Source organism: Theropithecus gelada, chromosome 6 (assembly GCF_003255815.1).
Source record: "Theropithecus gelada isolate Dixy chromosome 6, Tgel_1.0, whole genome shotgun sequence".
Lineage (NCBI taxonomy): Eukaryota > Metazoa > Chordata > Mammalia > Primates > Cercopithecidae > Theropithecus > Theropithecus gelada.
Genome location: NC_037673.1, coordinates 153,292,199 through 153,318,338, shown reverse-complemented (window position 1 = coordinate 153,318,338; position 26,140 = coordinate 153,292,199). Strand labels below are relative to the sequence as shown.

Here is a 26,140-nt window from a genome sequence, read left to right as displayed (position 1 = left end):
TCAAGGAAGAATGACGAGGGCCATGGAGAGAAGATGATACGTGGATGAGATCATGAAGGATGATATCCTTGGGTGGGTGGTGCTAGATGGGAATAAATTCTAGGCAGATTCTAGCATGTCCACTGACTTGTCATTGTGGAAGACCAGGAGAGATGAGATGCTCAAAATGAAGAATTAATTGTGGTGAGTGGATCCAAGTGGTTCTGCCATGATGCCTTCTCTCATCGATTGTCTCACCTATGGCCCCATCTAGGGGAACACGAGGGATGAGCACCTGACTCAAAGGCAGCTTATTTGTAGGCTAACCAGGAGCACTAAAGTAGCCTGGTTGTAAAGGTTTTACCTAATAGGAACCAATCTGGCTTGCTTCTTCAGAGACAGAGAAGGGAGCAGTGGAGAGGGCAGTGGTAAACTGTGGCCAGAGAAGCCTATGTAGGTCATTAGAAAAGAAATTGAGGATGGCTGTTCCCTGGACATGCTCCAAATCCTGGGGACTCCCAAATTCCAGGCCATGTTTTATTTATAGTAAGCTCTCCTTTCATAAGGCAACTGGTGTGAATTTCTTCCCGAGAGGCAAAATGGCTTACCCAACTGATCAAAGGGATATGGAAGAGCTGTTAATCTGAAAATTTAATTCTGAGGTAGAGTCAATAGGAGTGACTGATTTATTAACTGTGAGAGAGGTATTCCCTAAAGAAGTGGACAAGGGTGCTTTCCTTCTTACCAATCATTATTTTTATTAATATATTTTACAAGACTGCGGTCGAAATAATATTAAATACAAATTTTTTATACAGAAAGTGTAATAAAGTTAAAATAGTTCCTTGTAATTCATAGCATTATTGCAATGCTTACAAAATTTTTGCATAGAGTGTGCAAGGATTGATGTTATTCAAAACAAAACTAAAAAGCTCTTCTTACATCACACCCCAAACCAGAGAAAAACCAAACAAAAATAACCCAAAGGCTGAACTCAATTGCTTTATGGGAATGGGGTTTCTTTTTCAAAATCTCCAAGCAAATGGGACTTCTATGACCTCACCATTTCTGTTAAGAACATCAGAATCTGGCTTCTTCAGAAGTGCATCTAGCCAGCATAATGATGGATAGCTTCTGCCTTTTCCTTCTAAAACACGAATTCCTTAAGAAGTATGTCTCAACTTCTTCATAGCCTCAAAAAAGGAGAAACCTGACTAGGGGAGGTGGTCGATCCATGAAAATCTTTATTCCCTCCCTCACGGAAAGCCTAGATTACAATTAAGTTAATTTTGTGTTCACTAAATTTAGATGTAGCAACACTTCCTGTTACTTTTCTAGAATCTTGCATCTCTTCCAGAGAGCCAGATTTTTGGCTCTGCTGAGGTTAGTCCTATGAGACCTGTTAATGGTATCTATTCCTGGCTTGCCATTTGGATGTCTAAACTATTAAATAGGAAATCCTTGACTGACTGACTATAGAGTCTTTTTCATTTTTGACTCATCCCTTTACTAAGGTTTTGCCGGCGGGGGGAGGGGGTCGTTGAGTCAGGCAAGCACTGGCACTGGGGCTGAGTCTTTTGGGTATGGTGAGGAGCTCTATCCACAATCCTCCCAGAGGACCAGATATGTGTTGTGGAAAAAGCACATCAGAGCGGGATGGACCCCAGCCTCTTTGCTGCTGGAGCCCTCTAAGCTCTGGGTGAAGGCAGGTTGACAGCAGGGCTTTAACAAGGGCATTCTGGTTTCTAATCTTCAAAATGACTTTGTCTTTTAACTCTTACAGATCAAACCCTGATCCCTTTGCTTAGAAGATGAAAGCATTCCAAAGAAACCAAGCCGTAAGGAACTTCAGATGCATTCATTTTCTCCTTTCCTAGTAGAAACGCCACCAACCTCATTGCTGAATCTAGGATGCCAGTGTAAAATATACAGGTTCAAAGTTAAAGAGTGCCACTTTAAAAATAAGAATTGGCAAATGAGTCTCATTTCAAACTCAGATAAATTGGTAGTGATGGCCTGAGTGCTCTGGGGAGGCTAATTCTGCACCTGGGAAGGGTATGGCCCGTTAATGATGGCTGCCAAGGTGTGAGGCCGAAGCCATTACGGAACCAGAGTGGTCAGCTCAGCTCTGACATTGTATGCCTAATGCAGACAGTGAATCCTGGTAGTTCTTTCTTATAGGGAAACAGAGACAGTGATAGAAATGAGCTTCCATTTGATCCCTTCCTTGAATTTTGCCACAAGTAAAGGTAGAGAAGAATACTGACCAAATAGTTTCAAAGATCAAAAGTAAGATATGTGTCTTTTGAAGGGAAGTATAAAGGAAAGAGATGTATGTGTGCAGAAATGCTGCCTTGTTTATCCACACCCACAGGTAATTGAGTATTACAGTTGTCTCCTAAATGTGAGGCTAACAACCCAGGTATTTTCCTATCTATTTTTTTTAAGCTTGACTAAAGCATACACAGAACAAATTAATTTTTTGTTGTTGTTCTAGATTCTATTATTCAGGCAGGCTTTCTATATTTCCCCTTGGGTATCTATACTTTAGTATAGATGCTGTCACTGTGAGAGACTACAGAAAGCAGGGAAATAGCAGTTCTATAGCTTCATCTACCAAAGAAGATCTAGTTTAAAACCTAGTAGGGGACATGTCCCAACAACTTGAAAATTAGTTTGACATGTGGTGACTTTATGGCATAATGGTCAGGAGTTAAACCTACATTCCAGCTCTGCCATTTTCTAGGTAGTGGCTTTGGGCAAGTTTCTTAGCCACTGTAAGCCTCAGTTTTCACATCTGAATATTGGAACTATATTAGAACCCAACTCAGGATTGTATTGAGGATGAAATAGAAGAATGTATGTAAAATGTTTAGCACAGTGCCTAGCAATAGCTCCATGAATAATAAATATTCTTTAAACTGAAGAATAGAATGCAACTCTTCCCATGTCTTAGGGTAGGGACAATCTCTTATATTCAGGACAATCTCTTATATTTTGCAAGATTTTGTGGGGTGGTTCTTTTTGGGGAGAAGTTTCATAGATTGGCTCAGATTGTGAAAAGAATCCATGGCCCCCCAAAATGTTAGAACCCCATGAATTAGGTGAATATGGGAACTAAAGAAACACTGTCTTCCTTGTTGACAAGTGTCATCTTCCTGCCCTCAGACAATCCTTTGGCTACAGTGTTCCCATGGAACCTAATAAACCAGTATGGAGTATCTCATTTTATGAAATTCTGAGCTATCTCTGATTTCACCAAAAAACCCCAAATGTAGAAGTAGAATGTGAAGACATTGGAAGGTGAGGGACTATTAGACAACTCTAAGCATGTGGGGTATATTTTAGATTAAGCAGATGTTTTCTCTTCTCCCAACGAAATCGGCCTCATATTTGTGTTATTAAGCTGACCTTAGCTAATGTTCAGTGATGAAGCCAAATTCACTCACCTACTAGTGAGGCTGTCCACATACTTAATGAGGCATTTGGAACCCCACTCTGGCTTCCTATTGCAACAGGTGGATTTAGACACTAAACATGCATCTCGTTTACAGTGACTGTTTCTTTGTTCTATTCCACCTGCAAATCTCAAAATGGGTTATGATATTACTGCTTGCTGGGCTGAAGTTGAGGAGCAGCAGTGAGCACTGTTGTTGGAAGGTTTGAGACTGTTTATTGATGGATTTGATAGCATCATTAGTACTGTATTATGACATCACACTATTGCATCAAGGGCTCGTGACATTCTTGCTCTTTCTCAAATAAGGATGCTAATTTCCTCCTATTCTGTCAATATCTACAAAAGGAAGGTAGGCGGAGAACCAAAGAAAACAGCATGTATGAGCATGAGTTGCCCCCAAAAGGTTATTTTCTTTTACTGTGTGCTCTAACAATACTCAAAAGGAGGACCTCCAACAAGTAATTATTTTCCCTTTGCCATTCAGACCTGCCTTGAGAAATTTCAAGGACTCCATTATGAAGAAAGCTTTTAAGAACCATAGAAATCACATTGCTTTTGAAAGTGCGAACGCGTGTGGTGTGCTGTGCTGGCTTGAAGCAGCAGGCTTCAGACTGCTTTATCTCTTATCAGTGATTTGGCTTTGTGCATGAGAAATTCAGAGGCAACTGTATAATTTTAAATTCCGATTACTGCAAAGAAAGAGATGCATCTGACATCCCAATGCCGTGGCTTTGACTATTTTAATGGAAATATGTTGGAACTAGGGGAACCGTCCACCAAGGAGATAGTGATGAAAGACCACAAGAGAGACATTTTATCTTCGAGATAAAAGGCCTGTTTTCGAAGGTTGCTTCTTATAACTTTTTTCCAACCTGCTACTAGGGCACCATGCAAATGTATCATTCCAGGAGCTGTTTCCTTATCCTTTTTCTGCCTAATATTTCTTGGGACAGGGGGAAGAGGGAGAACTGGTCTTGTTTAATGACATTTTTGACCTTTCATAGAGCCTTGAAAAATCAGTATCAGGTGCTGGAATGGATCTATTTACCTTTTTGGTCCAAATCTCATACTACCTTTGGCCTGAAATAAAGCAGGATACTCTGATCTAGCTGCTGCTTAGGGCAGTGTTGCCAATTTAATTTTATTTCAGCTGTTTCCAAATAAAAGGCTGAGGTGATTCCCTTAAGTGACTTTGATTAGGGTCTGGTAAATGGGGGATTTTTTTTACATTAAAAAAAAAATCCTTCCTCCCCACCATGCTACTCATACTTCTAAAGAATCATCCATAGCTGATACTTTTTTTTTTTTTTTTTTTTTTAACAATATTGAGTATGAAGCCCTGGATGAGCAAAAGGGACGCTGACCAAAGGGATAAATGTCTGATAGGAACCTGCCTTACCACACGGAAGCAGAGATGTCAGAATATGTCTTTTCAAAATTTTTTTTTTTTTTTTTGCATTCCTTCTACACCAGAGAAGGAAGACCCAGATTCTTAGAAATAAAGCCAAACTGGCATTCATCTTGTTTCTCACAGCATCAGCTTGATAAAAAGAATTTTACTGTATTTTTTGTCCCCATGTATTTTAAGTTGCTTTTTCCAATACTTCCAATTATTTATTGGTCCCATTAACCCTTCAAGCCGGGTGTGGCTGTAGGAACAGTACACACAGTGGCAGTGTTGATAACTGAAGTGATGTGGGCTAAAAAGATATGTTAAGTCAAAACTATTCTCCGGAGGACCATGGAATGGGCATTCCTCTGGACTATGGGAGGGTGAGGTGGAAAACTTTATATGAAATATAGACAGCAGAAAGAGCCTACAGGAAAGAGATTCTAAGTTTAAACCACAGGGTCCCCTACTTCACTTCTCATTACACAATGATGCTGACCTACAGAACCTGGTATGGTCTATCTATAAGGGTCTTGGAGGATCATAACTTTCCTTTTTCACTGAGCTTCCACTAATCCCATCCTCCCTGTTCCCAGGAATCCTCTGAGCCTGTGTTTCTCTGGCAGGGGGATCACTTACTTCCACATGTCTTGGAAGGCAGGCTTTCCACATGTAACATAAGGAAGGGTTTCCTTCCTGAAAGACTTTGCCAAGTAACTATATTCCCAAGCTTACACAGAAATGTAAGTGTACTCACTGCTGTTTGGAACTGTGCTTTCTTTCCTGCTATATCCAATGCATACCATAAAATCCTCTAGGTCGGGGTCAGGAAGCTTTGTCTGTAAAGGACTAAACAGTAAGTAATCTATGATTTGTGGGATACATGGTCTCTGACACAACTACTCCATCCTGCTGCTGTAGTGTAAAATCAGAAAACAGGTAAATGAATGTATGTGGCTATGTGTCAATAAAACTTTATTTACAGGAAAAGGTGGTGAGTCAGATTTGGTTTCCAGGTCATAGTTTGCCGACCTCTGCTCTAGGGTCAAACCTCAAGCAAACTTTGGTCTATGGTTGCTGGATATGTGATGAAAATTATCCAAAGAGAAAATGACCTAAAGGATGTTCACAGCCAATTGAAGTTTATAACATCTATCCCTTGGGTAACATAACAATTATAAAGCCACATGTCAGGCTTTTACCTAGGTAGATGTCACTATATACCTAGGTAGATGTCACTATAAGGGCTTTTGAAAACCTCTGTGATACTTGAATAGTTTCCCAAGACTTCTATGACTTCTTGAACAGATATCAAATAGAAGTAAATGTTGAACATATTTGGAAATCAGGTTTTAATTTGTAAAAATCTTCTGAACAATATTAACATACTAGAACTTCTAGTATATTGAAGATTCATTTGGACTCTTTGTTATGATACCAGCTGTTTAATATACCCAAAGGTACGATTGTCTAGAAAATATCATATATAAAGATTAGAAAGAATCTCATTTTTTAAAAAGTAGGCATTAGTAGATTTTAATGTAAAAGCTTCCCCCCCAACCCGCCCAAAAATTCAGGTAAAATTTTTTCTCATGACCATGGACAAATATTCTAGTTTGAGGGTGTTGGGATAAAAAGATGTACATTGAGAAACTTATGCATTTTACTACCAATTTCTGAAATCTGAACAAAATGCATAATTTAACCCATATCAAATTTCCTGCTTATTACTTTGTATATTGTGGTCACTTAGCATAAATGAAAAATAGAATTTTATATCTGTTCCCAACAGGTACTTGATTTATATTGTTGATTGCTCTTATTTTTATTCTATTTGTGATCTCACTACCCTTAGGATTAAATTTTGCATGTGGGATCACACCAGTCTCTTTTATTGGCATAAAACTTTTGATGCTAAGCTCATTCTTTCACGTGGTAATTAGAACAAAATCTAAGGAAAAAGGTTCTGGGAACTTTTTGCTTTTTTGTCATCTAAAGATAATGAACTTGAGAAGGCAAAATGCAAAGACAGTCCACTTTAAAAAAAATCACCTGTCTTAACCTATCTAGCCACAAACGACTTTGTAGCTATTATTGTTCATCTGAATGATATGGGATAGGTGCTCCTAGTAGCCAAGGAGGGCGTTTCCCGGCTTGGAAAAACCCTGTATTGATACATACAGATTCTGGCAGCATGGCCCTATGGAATATTAATTATACTGATCCAAAGTAATCTGATGTCTTTTATGGTTTTCCGTTTTAGACCTTAGTGCTACAAACCAACCTATCACCGGGTCTCACCCCTAAGAGTTGACCAGCCCAACTCTTCTGCATGAGAGATTGAACAAGAGTGCTTGGAGTGAGTTTGGGGTCTGGACACCAGCAGCATCACTGGCCAGGCTGGGACCCACGCTGCTGTCCCCCACCATCTACTTCTAAGTGACTAAGCAACACACAGCTTGCTTTTACATCCCATGTGTGCAAATCTCAGCTTGATGCTTGAGTGTCATCTCAAAAAATATCAAATCTTTTATTTCTCTCCTATCACAAAACTTCCCTTGCTTGTAAAGTAAGAAAAAGTAAAACCTTGTTGAGGGAAAAGAAAAATCCAAATGCCACCCAGGCCTACAAATACTACTTCATTTAGGCTTGCGGGGCCACTGCTTTCCAAATGGCATCCAGGACTGTCTAAGCCAGTGATGAGTTCATTCTGCACTCTTTGAAGTCCACATCTGCCAGCCATTTGGCTTGTCTATTGGCTTTTAAGATGTCCAGTCATAACTAAATCATTCCCCTCCAATTACCCAAAATAAATGATAGGTAACAAGATAAATAAGATGTGCTTCTCCTTGCTGAGTGCATTGACTTAAGGCATAGGCACATTTCCCCCTCTTTGAACAGAGATGGTGTAATCCCCTGTCCCAGCACAAGAGCTGGCCAGGGTGACCCTGGAGCATGATGATGAAGGTGGGGTGATGAGAGGTAGCTGATGGCGGGAATGAGGGTGCTGCTTCCACATACATGGAAGCAGGTACTGCTGGGCCCCAGGGGACACAGTGATTCTAATAAAGACACTCAGTTTGTATTATCTTTCAGTGAGCAATTCTGGTGGCATGTAGTGCTTCTTAGAGAAAACATAATAGTGTATTTAGGAATATGAATATACCAGCACTGAAAAAATATATAAGAAGATCAAAGTCAGAGTTTGTGCATGCCTTTAAAAATAAAGGGCATGTTTTGACATTACCCACCAATCCCAAGAAACATAGTAAACATAAGTAGGTTCTTTATGCTACTCTTAATTAGACTTCCAGGCTGCTTTTGGGGTAGGAGTTCTGCTCTTAGGGATTTTGATTGACCTGACCGTTGTGGGTTGAAATCTTTTGGTTAAAGTCAGAAGGGAGAACAGAACAGCTTTTAAGCCATTTTTCCTTTAAACAGAGACATATCACCCATTTGTTCATTGCCCGTCAGGCCATTGAGTAGCTTCCAGCTGACTGAGGAGCAGCTGTTATCTTATTTTGTGCTGATTTACAGCTCCTAATTTGACTGTGGGAGAATCTGTGAGTTTGGAGGGAGCAAGATAGCAGAAGTTGGGTGAGCAGTTCAAAATTTTGCTGAAATTCATCCTCATTCATTCAACTACAAAAACCCCAATAGGTTTGGTAGCCAAGGTAGGCCAGCCATTTTGAGTTCCTATGGCTGACTTCTACAGCATTGCTAGTCCCTAGCTTGAAGAGGGGGAAGTTAGCCAGCCTTACTAAAGCTAAAGCAGGAAATCAAATGCCTATTTTTGATATATAAAGGTCTCAGAGCTTGAGTGCAACTTTGAGATTCCCGCCATCACTCCCTTGTGATGACACTAAAGGAGAAGATCTGCTACTTGAACATCTAGATGAAGTTTCTGTCAGTGTCCAATACGCTGTGTGATTCTGAATAGTCTGGGGAATGCTGGGACAGATGTGTGTTTAGATTTTTGTCACACAGGTGGTGGGGATGGGATGGAAAATGACAGTGGATATCACAGGGTCACCCATGGTTCCTTTTGTACTGAAACCTCATTTTATACAGAGGATATATATATTTATTTATATATATTTATATATATTTATATCCACCCACACACGCAAACACACTCAAGCACGCACACACGCGTCCACACACACAAAAGGTCTTTGATAGGCTTTCTGTGTTCTAGTAAAAATAGCTGGCAGCCAGTGTCTAAAGCCAAAAAAGGCCTTTATGCTGCCGACAATGTCCACTATGGATAGTCTTTCAGAGGCAGACACTTGTGTTTATCTGACAAGTGGACCCAGCTCCTGCCTGAGACAGGAATAATCTCCCATTGGCGCAGACGCAGATCTCGAAGACCTTCTGCCTCGCTCCTGTAGGCGTGTAGGATCCGTGAGGCAGTCTAGGTAGTCTAATTTTCGCAGCATCTAACTTAATCTAAAGAGAGAGAATAGGAAGGAAAGCATCGGTCAGAGACCGTCATCTCTTCTCTTGACATTCAGAAACAACAGATGTTCAATTCAACTGAAATCTAATGAGCACCTACTGTGTTGATTATTTTTGGTACTGGAGATTTGGATACTAACAAGACGGAAAGTTTCTACGTTCACAGAAGCTTAGATTCCAGCAAGATAATACTGCATTGGTCTATGTTAGCATTTTGCAAAAAAAAGTCATACAGAATGTGAATAGAGTCCTAGAGTCAAATAAACTTGAAAATGTGACATTTAACAATTTTCTTTACTATGGGACTTCTCAGATCCTACTATGACTGTGTGCAAGGTGAGTGCTCAAGAAGAGAATAGAGTATGTAACATTTTCCAACTTTTAAATGCTAGTGAGCCTTTCTGCTTTTTTTTTTTTTCTTTTTCTAACAATTTATGGGGCTGATGGTCTATAGAATATACTCTGAGGAAAACATGCCTATAAAAATAAGCAGTGGTGGAAGGTGCCATTAGATTTATGATTATAACTGATTCCTCCAGAGTTCAAATTCTGATAGCTATAAACTGCATATGTGAAGTAGCCACTATTTTTATATGTGTGTGGTTTGCAGTTTGTGGCTGCTTGAAGAGGCAGTTGTGATAATTGAATGCTCTATCTCTTCTAAAACAAAACAGCAAATGCCATACCAATCCAAAGGGGGACTTTCATATCCATGGAGTGGATATACAGAAGCAGGTAGAGACTGATAACCTCTCTCATTGAATAGTCACGTGGAATAGCATTTTTCTTAAACAGATTTTTTACTCTATGACTAAATAGCAAAGTCCACTTACAAACACTTTGAAGGCATTTTTATTTTTATTTTTAAATTTTTATTCTATTTTTTTTGAGACGGAGTCTTGCTCTGTCGCCCAGGCTGGAATGCAGTGGCGTGATCTCAGCTCACTGCAAGCTCCGCCTCCCGGGTTCACGCCATTCTCCTGCCTCAGCCTCCCGAGTAGCTGGGACTACAGGCACCTGCCACCACGCCTGGCTAATTTTTTGTATTTCTTAAGTAGAGATGGGGTTTCACCGTGTTAGCCAGGATGGTCTCGATCTCTTGACCTCGTGATCCACCAGGCTTGGCCTCCCAAAGTGCTGGGATTACAGGCGTGAGCCACCGTGCCCGCCTGAAGGCATTTAAAAAAGTTTACAGACAAATCATACTTTGGGGGTGGGTAGTAAGTGGCTTGTCTTGCTTGGAAAAACACAAGGAGCATTTCTGTTCACCCAACTGGGCTTGTGTTGGCATAAGAGAATGAATATCTGCAGTGTTTCATTCCCTTGCTGCCTAGTCTTACCCTATTAAGTTTTGGCTTGTTCTGGTTGGGACAGCTGTTCAATCTGCCTCCCCATTTTCAATGAAAACAGAAAACGTGTGACACCAAGTAACAACAAGTAAATTAAGTTCATCTTGAGCCAGATGTGTATAATATATACAGCTTAATTATGTTGGCTAACAAAATCTTATTTTAAGGTGACGAGGGAATTTGAAAATAGCATTCATTTTCATGGTCATATAATTCTGTACTTGGAATACATGCCGTTATCTCTGCATTTTACAAATCATCATCACTTTGATGGATTGTGGGTTTGGCTTATAATCATGCTGCTCAATTAATTGTTGAGAAATAAAACCTGCTTGGCTCCTTTTCTTGATATGCCATAGGATCCAACTCCGAGGTCAACCAGTTATGGGAAGGGTTGGCCTACTGGAGCTGTAGCTCTTTGAACTTCTGTCTTTCTCACCCCTCACCTCTCCATCTTTGGATTCCAGTCTCAGCTCTGTCCTGCAGGTGGCTTCCATATTGCCAGCTTCTGCATTGATTTCTACTCCTTTTGGGGCCTCCATCACTAGAGACCGGGTTGGGGACTCCAACCTGAAAAACACCAAAGATCAACAATAAAGATCCCTTTTTCTTTTTAATACAAAAGGAAGTTCATCCTCAAGGACATTAACAGAGCATTCCAGTATTTGATCAGAGAATTTGTTAAAGTTTTGCTTTACAAACCTGGTCAAGTTTATGACAGGGAACATAATAAGTAAAGGTTTTATGTTCATTGCATTTTACAAAAGCTGTAAGGAAGGTGTTCTAGGATCCTGGCTTCATTTTATCTTATATCCAATTGTTGTTTTACTGGTATAATTAATCAAACTCTTATATAAGTTTACCAAAACAAAAAAAAAAAAAGTAAGGCAATCCTGGGTCTAAACCGAGCTTCCCGGAATTGGTAGGTATCCTTTCTACTTTGTCCTGCTTCTGTATCTTCCATGGAGGCAGAATCATATAAAGAAAATGGGTGTAGGAGTCTGACATGCTTGGAGTGAAGCCATGGGGTGGCTTTTTTCCTTTACCTCCTCTTTCTTTTCTAAAATCTCTTAAAGCCTCAGTTTCCTCATTTATAAAGTGCTTCAAATAGTGCCTGACACAATAGAAATTCAAATATGTATTATATATTACTATTACTGCTGTTGCTATTGTTACAATACCAACCAATCATAAGAAAGCCTCAGGCCTTAACCTTCAATGCAGCTGTCATTTCTGCATTGCAGAAAGGGTCAGTGCCTGGCAGGGGCTGGGGAGGGGAGGTAGTCTGACTGCAAAGGGACAGCATAAGAAAAACATGTTTTGTGTCATGGAACTTGATTGCAGTGGTGGTTACAGGTCTCTATGTATTTGTGAAAACTTCCAGATGAGTGAATTTTATGGTATGCAAGATAAAAAATAAATTGAGAGGAGAATCAGCCACATTCTATGCTAATTATGATGGCAAAACAGGATAATACTCCTCAGGAAGCTTTTTGCCTAATTCATATAATGAGAAAAACATTAACTCAAACCCAACCATCCCCTAAATATTCTAGATTTTATTTTTATTTTTCTTAGAAACAGGGTCTCAACCTGTTGCTCAGGCTGGAGTGCAGTGGCGCAATTATAGCTCACTACCGTTTCAAATTCCTGTGCTTAAGTTATCCTCTGGCCTCAGCCTCCTGAGTAGCAGGGCATGTGACATCATGTGCAGCTAATTTTTAAATTTTTTGTAGAGATAGGGTCTTGCTATGTTTTCCCAGGCTGGTCTTAAATTCCTGGGCTCAAGTGATCTTCCCTCTTTGGCCTCTCAAAGTGCTGGGATTACAAGCATGAACCATCATACCCAATTGATTTTGATACTATTACTAGATAGGAATGCATGAAGATCCTCCTCTCTGTTACAAAGGAAGTATCCTAACTTAGGAACAGAGACCTCAGCAATGGTTCTTAAAACACTCTGATCCAGACCAGTTTCCTGAGTTTAATTTCAGTACTTCTAACTTCCAGACACCTTAAACATGTTAAAAAGGAACATCATTCTCCTTGCCCACTGCTGACTTTGTTCTGTTTTTGCCACTGCCTCTGAATAGGGTGAAGTCTCTTGGGCCTCAGTAAGTGGCAAACAGAGCAAGCTGACCAGTAAGATCCACTACGGGGCAACCCCCAGCCACATCGCACAAACACCAAGAGAGAGCTCATCCACATTTTTCAGCTCTAGGTTCTTGAGGATTGCTTCCAGGCAGCAGCCTTCTCCCTTGAATTGTCCCCCCTACAATGAGTCAACTGAAGTCATCAAGAGAAGCAGTAGTCCTGGAGTACTTATGAAAGGATTGGCCTAAGTGTCTCTGTAGATAACTTTTTCTTCTGTGGTCTTACCCCTTTGGGTGTGGCAAAAATCCTCCACTCCCCACCTCCCCTCCTCTTAAGGCCTTCACCAGGTTGTGCTGAACCAGGTGCAGTTCTGCCCATTATTGTGGTTCATCTCGTTTGCATTTGGTTTGATAATGTCAGTGCAACAGAGAAGGGGACTCATTAGTAGGACAACCGAAAGTGATGTCTGTGCAGTATGGCCTGGTCTAGAACCCTAATCCAACTAACTAGAGCTGCCCCTGTGCTCTTGACTCCCTCTCACTTTTGAGATATGAAGATGGTTTTTGGCCACTCTCTATTTTTTCTCTCCTATACAGTCTGGTTGATGTACACAGTATATCCTAAGTTTTCTAACTCCTGTTTGCACTAATGTTGATACCTTTCTCCTTGTAGGATGAGTTTGCGCTCTTACTATACTGCCTGCTCGCCCCTTATCAGTGGCACTGCCATCATCCCCCTTGCCCAGGTGACAGTCCTCCTATCATCTTTTCTCTTTCTTCCTTCTTTCCCTCAGTTAACATGGCTTTTAACTCAGAACTTCTCTGTTCTCAGAATCAAGCCATGGAGTGGCCACTAAATGACCATGGGCAAATCTTTCTCCCTTTCCCTCCTCTTTTCTTCCTAAAATTTCTTAGAATCATTCTCAAATGTGAGCATCAGAATCAATGGGAGGGGTTATGAAAGGGTCACCTGTAACCTGGACTATTGTAACTGTCTCTCAAGTTTTTCCTTTTTCCCAGTGAACTTCACACAAAAATGTATCTTCCTGAAGTAAGTTTTGAAAATGTTACTTATCAAAACTTGTAGAATATGTTCTACAGTTTCCTTAGAAGAGATCTGAACTCCATTTAGGATTTGTTCTGATCTGTTTTTCTGGTCTTATTTCTTGCCTTCAATGTCAGCTATGTGTTATTGAGGGGTTAGTTATTAGGTGGTGACACTGCTGAGGGCTTTACATGTGTTACCTCATTTAATCCTCACCAAAACCTATCAATCTGGTGTTTCTATAGTCCCGATTATACAAACAAGGAATCTAAGGTACAGTGACTTGCTCATGGTTATACTCCTAGTAAAAAAGATTTGAATTCAATTTAGTGGACTCCAGAGCTAATATTTGTTTATACCATATTAGTTCCAGAAAAACTATTTCTTTCCATCTATCATATCTTTACCCCATTTTCTGTAATCCTTTCTTCAAGAAATTAATGCTTACATTTCTAAAACCAATGTACGTAAACAATAGTGAGGTAATAGTAGTATATATGGCTGAGTGATGCATACTTCATGGTTATACAGTATTTCTTATAACTTGAACAGTCTACTTCAGCAACATCAAATTTAGGATATTTGGAATGTGTTCAAACTTGGTACAGAGAGTTCAAAGTGAATGATTCAGTACAAACAGAATGGTGAAAAAGAAAGCTTGAAATAGAAAAAAGTGTGGAGCTTACAGAGTTTTATCAGATGCAGGACTGGCATTTCAGATGGGCATTAGAATTCGCTTTATTCTTGCCCACTGCCTAGGTCTCTGAGATTAGTAGGAGGGACCCAGGCCGGAGAGGTAGACTCAGAAATGACTCCTGCCTTTCCCCACATCTCAGCTGTGAAAGAACCAGGGTGGTGAGAAAGGGCACTACTCTGAAAGTGTCCTATTGTGAAAGGCAACAAAATAGAAATGATGATTTCCTGGAAGCAGAGACAAAAAAGGTAACCGGCTTTCTGTTTTACAACCCAGCTTAATGTCCTCTGATGTTCAGGCAGACTTAACAGAAGTTGTTCACATGCTAATCTTTCCACTGAGATAAAGCTCCTTGATATGGTTTGGCTGTGTCCCCACCCAAATCTCATCTTGAATTGTAGTTCCTATAATCCCCACGTGTCATGGGAGGGACTTGGTGGGAGGTAATTGAATCATGGGGGTGGTTACCCCCATGCTGTTCTCATGATAGTGAGTTCTCATGAGATCTGATGGTTTTACAAGGGGTTTTCACCCTTTGCTTGGCACTTCTCCTTCCTGCCACCTTGTGAAGAAGGTTCCTTGCTTCCCCTTAAGCTTCCACCATGATTGTAAGTTTCCTGAGGCCTCCCCAGCCATGGGGAACTGTGAGTTAATGAAACATCTTTCCTTTATAAATTACCCAGACTCAGCTGATTCTTTATAGCAGTAAGAAAATGGACTAATATGCTCCTACAAAAGCCCTGTGGAAACTGCAGAGAGCGTCACTCCTGAAGTGATGACCATCACCCTCTGCCCGTAGATTAATGATCACAACAAAATTGTTTAGATGGCACGTAGTAAGGAAAAATGGAAGAAGGTTTCCTCCTGATGGGGGTGGCAGTTAAGGGTCCTGCTGGCTCTTGCAAATGAACACGACTTCCATTAGGAGAAACTGCAACCCTCTCAGAGGAGAAAGAAGAGCCTCATTGAAGAGATGCAGAAAGGAGGAGTGGCCAGGAAGGGTGGGAGCTGCAGCTAGGCTGGGCCAGGCTGTGCCATATCTTCAAGAAGAATGGTTCTCAAATGTAAGCATCAGAGTCACCTGGTGGGCTTATGAAAACAGTGCTGGGTCCACCCCCAGGGTTACTGATTCAGTAAGTCTAGAGGGATGCCCACACATCCACATTTGAAACAAGTTCCCAGGTGATGCTGATGCTGCTTGTTTGGGGGACCACACTTTGAGAAGCACTGCTCTAGTCCAAGGGTCATAAACTCAGGTGCCCCCACCAAGACTTAAATAGGTGATGTCAGTGAGTAACCCATAAGAAAGCTGTAAATAAAATGACATTACCAGAACAGTAACATGTGGTATGTGGCACTGGCCTAAATGTGAATGAGGTGATGGAGATGCTGTCTACAGGAACAGCTGCTGTTCTATCTAACGTGGCCAGTGGTTGCCAGGGCTTCTGATTTTAGTGTTTCCAAATTGAAACTGTTTTGAATTTTGATCTGAATTCTTACATTTTAGGAATAGAAACAAAGTAATATAAAATTATAAATATGGTATAAAGAATGACAATGCTGACCAGCGCGGTAGTTCACACCTGGAATCCCAGCACTTTGAGAGGCCAAGACGGGTGGATCACCTGAGGTCAGAAGTTCAAGACCAGCCTGACCAACATGGTTGAAACCCCATCTCTACTAAATGCAAAAAAATTAGCCGGGTATGGTGGCAGGTGCCTGTAATCTCAGCTACTCGGGAAGCTGAGGCAGGAGAATTGCTTGAACCCGGGAGGGAGATGTTGCAGTGAGGTGAGGTTGAGCCACCGCACTCTAGCCTGGGAGACAGATCAAGACCCCATCTTGGGGGATGGGGGAGAGAGAATGACAATGTTTCTTGACATAGTTATAAAGAATGACAATGGTTTTGTATAATTATCATCTTTTTAAAGAAAAAACAAATTTTGTAGCAACCTGAGCCCCTCTTCCTTATCCCTTCTATTTCCTTCACTCCCTGGGAGTAACAACTATTAGGAATTTTGTTTGCTGTTTTCCTGCTTTTCTTAATGACTAAATTTGCATCCTTAAACAATATACTACTATTGCATACTTCACACACAGAACAATTCCACTTTATAATTCTATAATGACTTTCCTTTTCCTCCCTCAATATGATGTTTGAGGTTATTCTACATTTCAGCACATAGCTGTAATTTATTCAATTTCCCTAGTGTTACTATATACCATGATTTATTTGTCCATTCTACTGTCAGACACTGGGTTGGTTCTGGGTTTTTGTTCTTACAAATGGTGCAACCATGAACATTCTTGTGTGTAGCTCCTCATGCCTGAATGCAAAAGTCTCTTTCAGACTCATGTGGGAGAGTGGACTTGCTACTCCTAAGGACCTGCATATCTACAGCTTTATTAGATAATGACAAATAGCTCTGCAAAGTGGTTGCTCCAATTGACTTTCCCACTAGTAGTGTATAATGTTCCAGTTGTTCCACTTTCTTGCTGACATTTGATACTGCTAAGTATGAAATGAGTGTGAAATGGGATGCCATTGTCTTTTAAAACTGTATTTACCTAATTATTTATTTATTTATTTATTTTTTTTTGAGACTGAGTCTGGCTCTGTCGCCCAGGCTGGAGTGCAGTGGCCGGATCTCAGCTCACTGCAAGCTCCACCTCCCGGGTTTACGCCATTCTCCTGCCTCAGCCTCCCGAGTAGCTGGGACCACTGGCGCCCGCCACTTCGCCCGGCTAGTTTTTTGTATTTTTTAGTAGAGATGGGGTTTCACCGTGTTAGCCAGGATGGTCTCGATCTCCTGACCTCGTGATCCGCCCGTCTCGGCCTCCCAAAGTGCTGGGATTACAGGCTTGAGCCACCGCGCCCGGCCGTATTTACCTAATTATTAATGGAGTTAAGCATCTTGTCATTTGTAAGCCATTTGGGATTTTCTTCAGTGAAATATTTTCATCCATTTTATTTCTATTTTTGTCTATTTTGATTTTTGTGTGGTTTGTGGAATACTTTTATATAATCTGAAAAATATTTAGCAGTTCTATGTGTTGACAATTTCTTTCCATTTGTGGTTTGTCTTTTATATTTAGCATTTGTGGATGAACAGAGGTTTTACATTTTAATGCAGACAAATTTATGATTTTTGGAATAGGGATTGTGCTTTCTGTATCTTACCTGAGCATTCCTTCCCTACACTGAGGTCATGAAGCTCTTCTATATTGTTCTCAAAGGTTTTATGTTTTCTTTTTTCATTATGTCTCTAATTCATCAGGTATTTAATTTTGTTTATAGTCTGAGGTTGGGGTCGAAAGAGATGGAGATTATCTTAACAGATGTTGAAAAAGCCAATATTTAGCTCCATCATAAATAATATTCCTATACGTTTATGGCTCTGTTTTGGGGGTTTCTAGTCTATTCTCTTTGTCTATCCCTGCAAAATATTGTTTAATTAAAAATTGTAGGCCGGGCACGGTGGCTCACACCTGTAATCCCAGAACTTTGAGAGGCTGAGGCAGGTGGATCACGAGGTCAGGAGATCGAGACCATCCTGGCTAACATGGTGAAACCCTGTCTCTACTAAAAAAAAAAAAATACAAAAAATTAGCCAGGCATGGTGGTGGGTGCCTGTAGTCTCAATTTCTTGGGAGGCTGAGGCAGGAGAATGGTGTGAACCTGGGAACCAGAGCTTGCAGTGAGCCGAGATTGCACCACAGCACTCCAGCCTGGGTGACAGAGCAAGACTCCGTCTCAAAAAAAAAAAAAAAAAAAAAAAAAAAAATTTGGAGCTTACTTATTTGAGTTTTAAAATTCTTTATACTTCATAAGGCAAGTCTTCTTACCTTATTCTTATTCAAGAATGTCTTAGCAATTCTTGGGTCTTCCACATACATTTTGGAATGAACTTAAGTTTCATAAGGAAATTCTGTTGGAATTTGGATGGGATTCAAATTCAATCTGTGAACACTGTAGCTATCTCTAATTACTTATGTTTTCTTTGATGTATTTCAATAGTTTAACCTTTTGTAGCTATTGAAAATGGTATTTTTTTGGCCAGGCGCGGTGCCTCACACCTATAATCCCAGCACTTTGGGAGGCCGAGGCGGGCGAATCACGAGGTCAGGAGATCCAGACCATCCTGCCTAACACGGTGAAACCCCGTCTCTGCAAAAGATACAAAAAATTAGTCGGGCGTGGTGGCAGGTGCCTGTAGTCCCAGCTACTCGGGAGGCTGAGGCAGGAGAATGGTGTGAACCCAGGAGGCGGAGCTTGCAGTGAGCCGAGATAGCGCCACCGTACTCCAGCCTGGGCAACAGAGCAAGACTCTGTCTTCAAAAATAATAATAATAATAAAAAAGAAAAGAGTATTTTTTTAAACAGTATTTCTCATTCTCCTGTTCCCTGGAATATAGATATCCTGTTTTCCTGAAATATAGACATCTAATTGACTTTTTTGGTATGTTGATCTTAAAAGTCAACACCTAGATAAGCTGTTTTTCATAATCTGTCTGTAGATTATTTTAGGTTTTCATTGCAACTATAAATTATGTTAATTTGTGAAAGTTTTATATCTTTTTTTTTTTTTTTTTTTTGAGACAGAGTTTCGCTCTTATTGCCCAGGCTGAAGTGCAGTGGCACAATCTTGGCTCACTGCAGCCTCAGCCTCCCAAGTAGCTGGGACTACAGGTGTCTACCACCACACCTGGCTAATTTTTGTATTTTTAGTAGAGACAGGGTTTTCGCCATGTTGGCCAGGCTGATCTTGAACTCCTGTGATCTCGAACTCAAGTGATCTGTTTCGGCCTCCTAAAATGCTGAGATTACAGGCAGGAGCCACTGCGTGTGGCTATCATTTCTTATACTAATTCTTTTTCTTTTTATACTATACTTTCTAGAACCATACAATACAGTGTTGATTAGAAGAAATGAAAACCTTGCTTCTTCCTCACTTTAAAAAGGAAATTTTCAACAATTTACCATTAAGTATGTTTTTTGTTCTAGGATTTTTCTCCCCTAATGCCTTTTAACAAGATAGTTCTCTTCTATTCTCATTTTGCCAAAAGTTTCTATCATTAATTAATGTGAATTTTCTCAAATACTATTTAATCAAGTGCTATTTTATAATATATAATGGAATATCTATTAAGATAATATATTTCTCCTTAATATATTAATGTGGTGAATTATATTAATTTTCCAACAACCATCCATTCCTGTGTTTTTGGCTTGAGCCCAACTTTGTCATTATGTATTATCTTTTCTATATATTTCTGAAAATATTTCATTATTTTTGGTAATTTGCATCTGTATTCATAAGAGTGTGTTCTATAATTTTTCTTTCTTGTAATACCAATGTCAGGTTCTATCACTTTTCTATAATCCAGAGTTTTTTACGAAAGATTAGAATTATTTGTGCCTTGTATGCTTAAACACATTGATAAACCCTCTGGCATGAAAAATATATGTTTTTCCACTAAAAAGAATAATTATAGCCTCATAGAGGTTTGGTGTTTCTTCTCCAGTTGGTTTTTGTAAGTTAGCTTTTTTTTTTTTTTCCATTTCATATAAAGTTTTAAAGTTTATTGACGAAGTTTTTAAAAAATAATATCCTTATTTTAAAATGCTATTCTCTTGTACACTGATAAAGATTTTAAAAAATAAAAAATAAAATGCCCCCTGCATTTGTAGCTGTCTTTTTTTTTTTTGGTCCCACATGTTTTTATTCATGTCTTTTTCCCTTGAACAGTACTTCCAGAGGTTTATTTTATTAGTCCTTTCGAAGAGCTAACTTTTGGGTCTGTCAGTCTGATCTATTTATTTCTAGTTCATAAATTTATCTGTTTTGTCCCAGATAATTCTCCAGTTTTAAGTTCTAAAATGTGCTGTTTTGTTAATTTTTGCCTTTCCAAATTTTAATATATGTATTTAAGGTTATGAATTTTTCTTTGATGGCATCCCAAAGGAATATTTATAATATAGGTGTAAATGTTTTCTAATTTTAATATGACTTCTCTTTTGGCCTATGAGGTTTATAGAAGGGTGTTCTTTAGTTTTAGAAATATGTAAGATTTATTAGTATAGATTTCTAGTATTTCTGGTATAGACTGTCAGTTTTTGAACTGACAATCTTGTAATAGAGAACATTTTCTGTATAACATGAATTCTTTAAAAACAGAGCCCGGGCGCTTAGCACTCCTAGCACTTTGGGAGGCTGAGGTGGGCAGATCACCTGAGGTCAGCATTTCGAGACCAGCCTAGCCAACATAGTGAAACCCCATCTCTACTAAGAATACAAAAATTAGCTGAGCATGGTGGCGCATGCCTGTAATCCCAGCTACCCCGGAGGTGGAGGTTGCAGTGAGTTGAAATCACACCACTGCACTTCAGGCTGGGCAACAGAGCAAGACTCCATCTCAAAAAAAAAAAAAAAACAAAACAAAAAAAACCCCCACCTTTTTGGCTCAGTATGTATCAATTTTTATAAACCTTGCATGCTTATCTGAAGAGAATGTGTGTTCTTCAGTCGTTGGTGCCATATTACATGTCTTATTAACTCAAGTAATTTAGTTGTTCCACTCAAATTTTTTGAATATCCATATATATTTTTATCTGTTTTATCATTTACTAAAAGAGCCATGTTATTAGATACATACCAGCTTGGAATTGTTCTATCTTCTTTATCTTAATATACAGTGATACTCTTTATTTCTTGTAGTGCTTTGTCTTAAAATTTATTTGCCTATTGTGTAGTTGTTCCACTATGCTTCTGTTATTTGACTTGGACACATTTTTCTGTCATTTTAAATATCAACTATTCTGTTTTAGATGTCTTTCATATAACTGAATTTTTAAAAATTTCAGATGACTTTTTATTGAGGTAAAACTTACAGTGAAGTGCACAAAATAATATACTTTGATGAATTTTGATAAATGTCTAGTTTCAGGTAATCACCATCGCATCCATTACCACTACCCTAGGAAGTCACCTCATGCTTCTCTGCATTCGCACCCACCACCCTCCAGTGGCACGATTCTTCTGATTTCTAGCACCACAGATAAGTCTTGCTTGTTTTTGAACTTCATATAATGAGAACAATAGTTTTTACTCTTTTATGACTTTTGAAACTAGAGATTCTTCCGTGTGGCTCTGTTCATCAGTTGTTCATTCTTTTTATTGCTTAGTAGTGGTTGATTGCATGAATACACCATGATTTGTTTACCTACTCTACTGTTAATTGATATCTGGTTGTTTCCAGTTTGTGGCTATTTTGTAGAAAGTACTATGAACATTCTTACACAGGTCTTTTTGAAGAAAAGTTTTCATTTCTCTTGAATAGGCAGCTTTGAGTGGAATGCCTAGGTCACAAGATAGGCTTGTCTTTAATGTGTGTGGTGAGGCAGCATCTAAAATGGTCCCCAGGAACCCTTGTCTCCTGGCATTCATGCCCTTATGTGGATGTAATGACTTGCTTCTACACAAATAGAATATGGCAAAATTTATGGGGTATCACTTGTGAGCTTAAGATGTAAAAAGACTGTGGCTTCCATCTTAGGCTCTTGTTCTCACTCTTTCAGTCTGAGGGAAGCCGGCTGCTATGTTGATAGCTGCCCTGTGGAGAGGCCCGAGAAACTGAGGGAGAGGAGGCCATGAACCCAAGAAAAACTAAGGTGTTCAGTCCAACAGTCTACAGAGAACTTAATCCTGCCAGTGACCACTGGAGCGCGTTTGGAAGTGGACCCTCCTCTAGTCCAGCATTTGATAAGATCACTGCCCTGTCCAATAGCTTAACTGCAACCTCATAAAAATCTTGAATCAGAGGCATCAGCTAAGCTGCACCTAGATTCCTGACCTACAGAAAATGAAAGAATAAATGTCTGTGCTTTTAAACTGCTAAGTTTAGGGGTAATGTGTTACACAGCAATAGATTAATAACACAATTAGAAATTGTCAAACTATTTTCCAAGATAGTTTTGCAGTTTTACATTCCTATCGCCATTGATGTTGAGTGCCTTTTTAATTATAGAAATTTTGGTGGCTACATAATAGTATTTTATTATGATTTTCACTTTGCTGATGACTAATGTTGTTAGACACCTTTTCATGTGATTATTGGGTGTTCATTACGTTTATTTGGAAGGGGTCTCTTTAAATCTCTCCCTCAACCTTTTTACAATTAGGGTATTTGTATTTTTGTTATTGATTTGTTATATATCCTGGGTAAAAATTCTTTTTCGTATATATTTCAAGTATTTTCTCCCAACCCATGAGTTTTTTTTTCCTTCATTTTTAAAGCAGTGTCTCTTAATGAGTAGCTTTAAATTTTGATTTTAATTTTGATAACTTTCAATATATTAATATTTGTAATTTTTACTACTTTGTGCCTTCTCTAATAAACCATTGACTACCCCAAGTTCACAAAGATACTCTTCCCATGTTTTCTTCTAGAATCTTTATAGTTTTAGCATTTATGCTTAAATTTACGATCCATCTTGAATTAATTGTTAAGAATAGTGTTCATTTTTTCTAATAGGTTTATCCAGTTGTTCCAGCTCCATTCGCTGAAAAGATAATCCTTTCCCTATTGAACAGCACTGATGTTTTTGTTGAAAATCAATTAAGCATATATGTGTTGATCTATTTCTAAACACCCTGATCTATTTATCTGGCCTCAGGATACTACCTGGCTGTCTTAATTCTCTTAGTTCTGTATTGTTTAATCCTGCAAGACTATTGTTTATACAAGCAACATTATTTATGTCTATGTATTTAACTCTTTACGTATTCCTTCTGTTACCTTAGGCTTTCCAATATCAAAAGAATCCTTGACATTTTCCTTTAGGAGATGTCTTCTGGGGTAAGCCCCCAGTTTTGTTTTTCTGGAATAGATCTTTAATTTGCCCTCCTGTGTGAGAGGGACTTTGGCTATATCCACAACACTGCACTGACAATCATTTTCTCTCAGGTATTAAAGATGCTGTTCCTTCATATTCTGCTTCTCACTGTTGTCATGAAGAAATCAGCTGTCAGTCTAACCTCAATCCCAGAACTTCTACTTGTTTTTTTTTTCCTCTCCTACTCCTTTTTTATCTCTGATGGTCTATAGTGTCATTCTGATAAGTTTACATGTAAATTTCACTTTATTTGCAGTATTTTAATTTTTTTTTTTTACTCTTTAAACTTGTGGTTCTGTGTCTCTCATCACTTTAGGACAATACTCACCTTATATGTCTTTGAAAACTGTTCTTGCCCTAGTCTCTCTCTCCTCATTCATTCTGCAATTTGGATTAGATGTTCTTACTCTAGCATTCCTATTCTTCTGTCTCTCTGATTTTGAGGTAATTCTTCAGATATATGTTCATATTGATTTATTTTTCTCTATCTCTCATATTCATTGGAGTTTTGCCTTTTGAGATTATATTTTCATTTCTAGCAATTCTGTTTCATTTCTTTTCTAATCAGTTATTTTTATATGCCTTTATTTTTTACTCTTAATTTATTCATGTGTTTCTTTATGCATAGTAAACATACTTACCTTGTTTTTTCCTCTGCTAATTCTCATACCTGAAGTCTCTGTGGGTCTACATTGGCTGCCTTGTTTTCCTGCCTGCTGTCTTGCTCACGGTGCCTTGTTTGTGAGTGTATTTTGTACTTCTTGACTGTGAGTTCATATTGCTTGGATTTTTATCTGCAGGAATTATTTGAAGCCTGAATTTAAGATGGTTTTCTCTAGAGAGGATTTGCATTTGTTTCCATCACACACTGGTACCACCATGAACTTGGATGAACTTAGACCCACTGTAAACTAATTTCTCTGCTTGAGGTTTCAGGCCCATCCAAGTAATAAGAATTCAGCCAGGCTACAGGCCAGAGTGAAGGCCAGTTTGAAGTTATCAAGTGGTAGAGAGATTTATTTTTTTCCCTTTCGTTCAGTGCAGAGGTTTAAGACAGGCAATTTCCCTTGTAGTCCTCTGAGTGGAAGGGCCAGGTAGGGAAGACTAGGCAGATTAGATTCTATTTCATCCTTACACTGAGGCTTTGGTATGTGGGGGCCCCAGTTTCATCTGTGAAATCTCTAAGACTCCCCACTTCAGTGAACCCCAAGATTTGCTTTGTTCCCATAACCCAGGAGCCCATGAAAACTGAAGCTAAATTTCATCTAGGTTAGCAAAATCTATAAAATTAAAGGGGCCTCAACGATCAGTTGATGTCTCTGTGTTCTCATGCTCCTTTAGGGCTTGAATGTTGAATAATCTTAATTGTTTTCAGAGGGTGGCCTGGTTAGGGAACTTAAAACTACCATCTGTGTTGCCCTAGATGTCCAGGTTTCTGATTTTTCAAAAGATTATGGAATTTGACATGGTATGGTAAAATCAAGTCAACTTTAAAAGTTGGCAACTTCTTTTTAAATTATGGATGTGGCAACTTTCTGAGAATCACATCCAGCTGAAGAGTCGTCAATTGGCTAGAAAGCTCCATGGAGGTTTGTTGATCATGGCTCCATTAGAGAAAGATAACATCTATGAATGAGATATATAATTCCGTGTATTATAGGAATTTGTCCTTACACATTTTGGAGACCTGGTTAAACAATCTAGGTAAGGTTGTCTTTGTGTCTGATGCTGGAGCTTGAAGTCAGTGGGGTGGGAGTCAGGAAAAAAAGATGGGTGTGAAGTAGGGAAGAATGATGATGAACTGGAACCCACGACAATCTCCCACCACTTCTGTCTTTCTTCCTGAAACTCAGCATGTACCTAGCCCAGGAGCTGGAAAAGCTAGAAGAGAAATGGTGGGAGCCAAAAGACTAAAGTCTCGGGCTGCTGCCCCACACTAGCAAGGTAATCGAGCAGGTGATCTCCAACAGTGCCTGTGGCTCTTCACTGATTTACCAGCCCCAAAGGAGTGTGGCAGATGCTGCATTCTCACTTTCCAAACGTCATGCAGCCATGCTAACTCAGGAAAGGATTTTGGGAAATGTAGTTCCAGCTCAGCTAGGTTGATACATTATAAATCCACCCCACTTTGTTATCCCTGTTTTATTTTTAGAGACAGGGGTCTCACTATGTTGCCCTGGTTTTGAACTCCTGGGCTCAAGCAATCCTGCCTCAGCCCCCAGAATAGCTGGGATTACAGGTGTGCACTACTATTTCTGGCTCAGGTATCCCTGTTTTAACTGCCTGCTTTGGCTTGAACACATGGTACTCAGGGGAACCAATTTCAACTTGCATTATAGAAATTGGCTTAAAAAAAATAAGCACCAGAAAATAGGAAGAAGGAACATAATCTTCTCTAATTATTTAAGTTCTACTTTTAAGTCAAATAAGGGTCACTTTGAAACTCAAGTTCCTTCTTATCTCAAATAGGTATTTAAATTTTATCAATGAAGCTGCTAGGTTTGTAGAGAGCTGTTGAAAGAAAAATCTATGCATAATATTCTAGGCTTCTGCTCTAAAGATTTAAGAAATGGATTGGTTAGTCTCATTTGAAGACTATTTCTCTCAGAAAGCAGTGATATTCTGTCCTCTAGAGCAAAACCATTTCGAGATTTGCTTTTATGAAAGGCAAGCTTGGCCATTACAAAACATTATTTTGAATCCACTCTTCTTTCCCAGTGTAGAGCTAGTTGATTTATTTAATAAACATTGATTCTACTGGGCTTAAGGGGACACA

The 26,140-nt window shown here is 39.2% G+C and overlaps 1 protein-coding gene across 3 annotated transcripts in view; it reads right to left on the bottom strand.

Moving 5' to 3' along the window:
- Positions 1-712: 712 nt before the first annotated feature.
- Positions 713-26,140, bottom strand: part of SGCD (sarcoglycan delta) — a 1,194,387-nt gene continuing 1,168,959 nt past the window's right edge. For all 3 annotated transcript variants that reach the window (XM_025388744.1, XM_025388746.1, XM_025388743.1), the window contains 2 exons: positions 11,083-11,206; positions 713-9,278 (listed from right to left, as the gene is read on the bottom strand). In XM_025388744.1, coding sequence (XP_025244529.1) covers positions 9,105-9,278; positions 11,083-11,206 — 298 coding nt within the window. In that variant the 3' untranslated portion in view covers positions 713-9,104. The remainder of the gene's footprint in view (positions 9,279-11,082; positions 11,207-26,140) is intronic.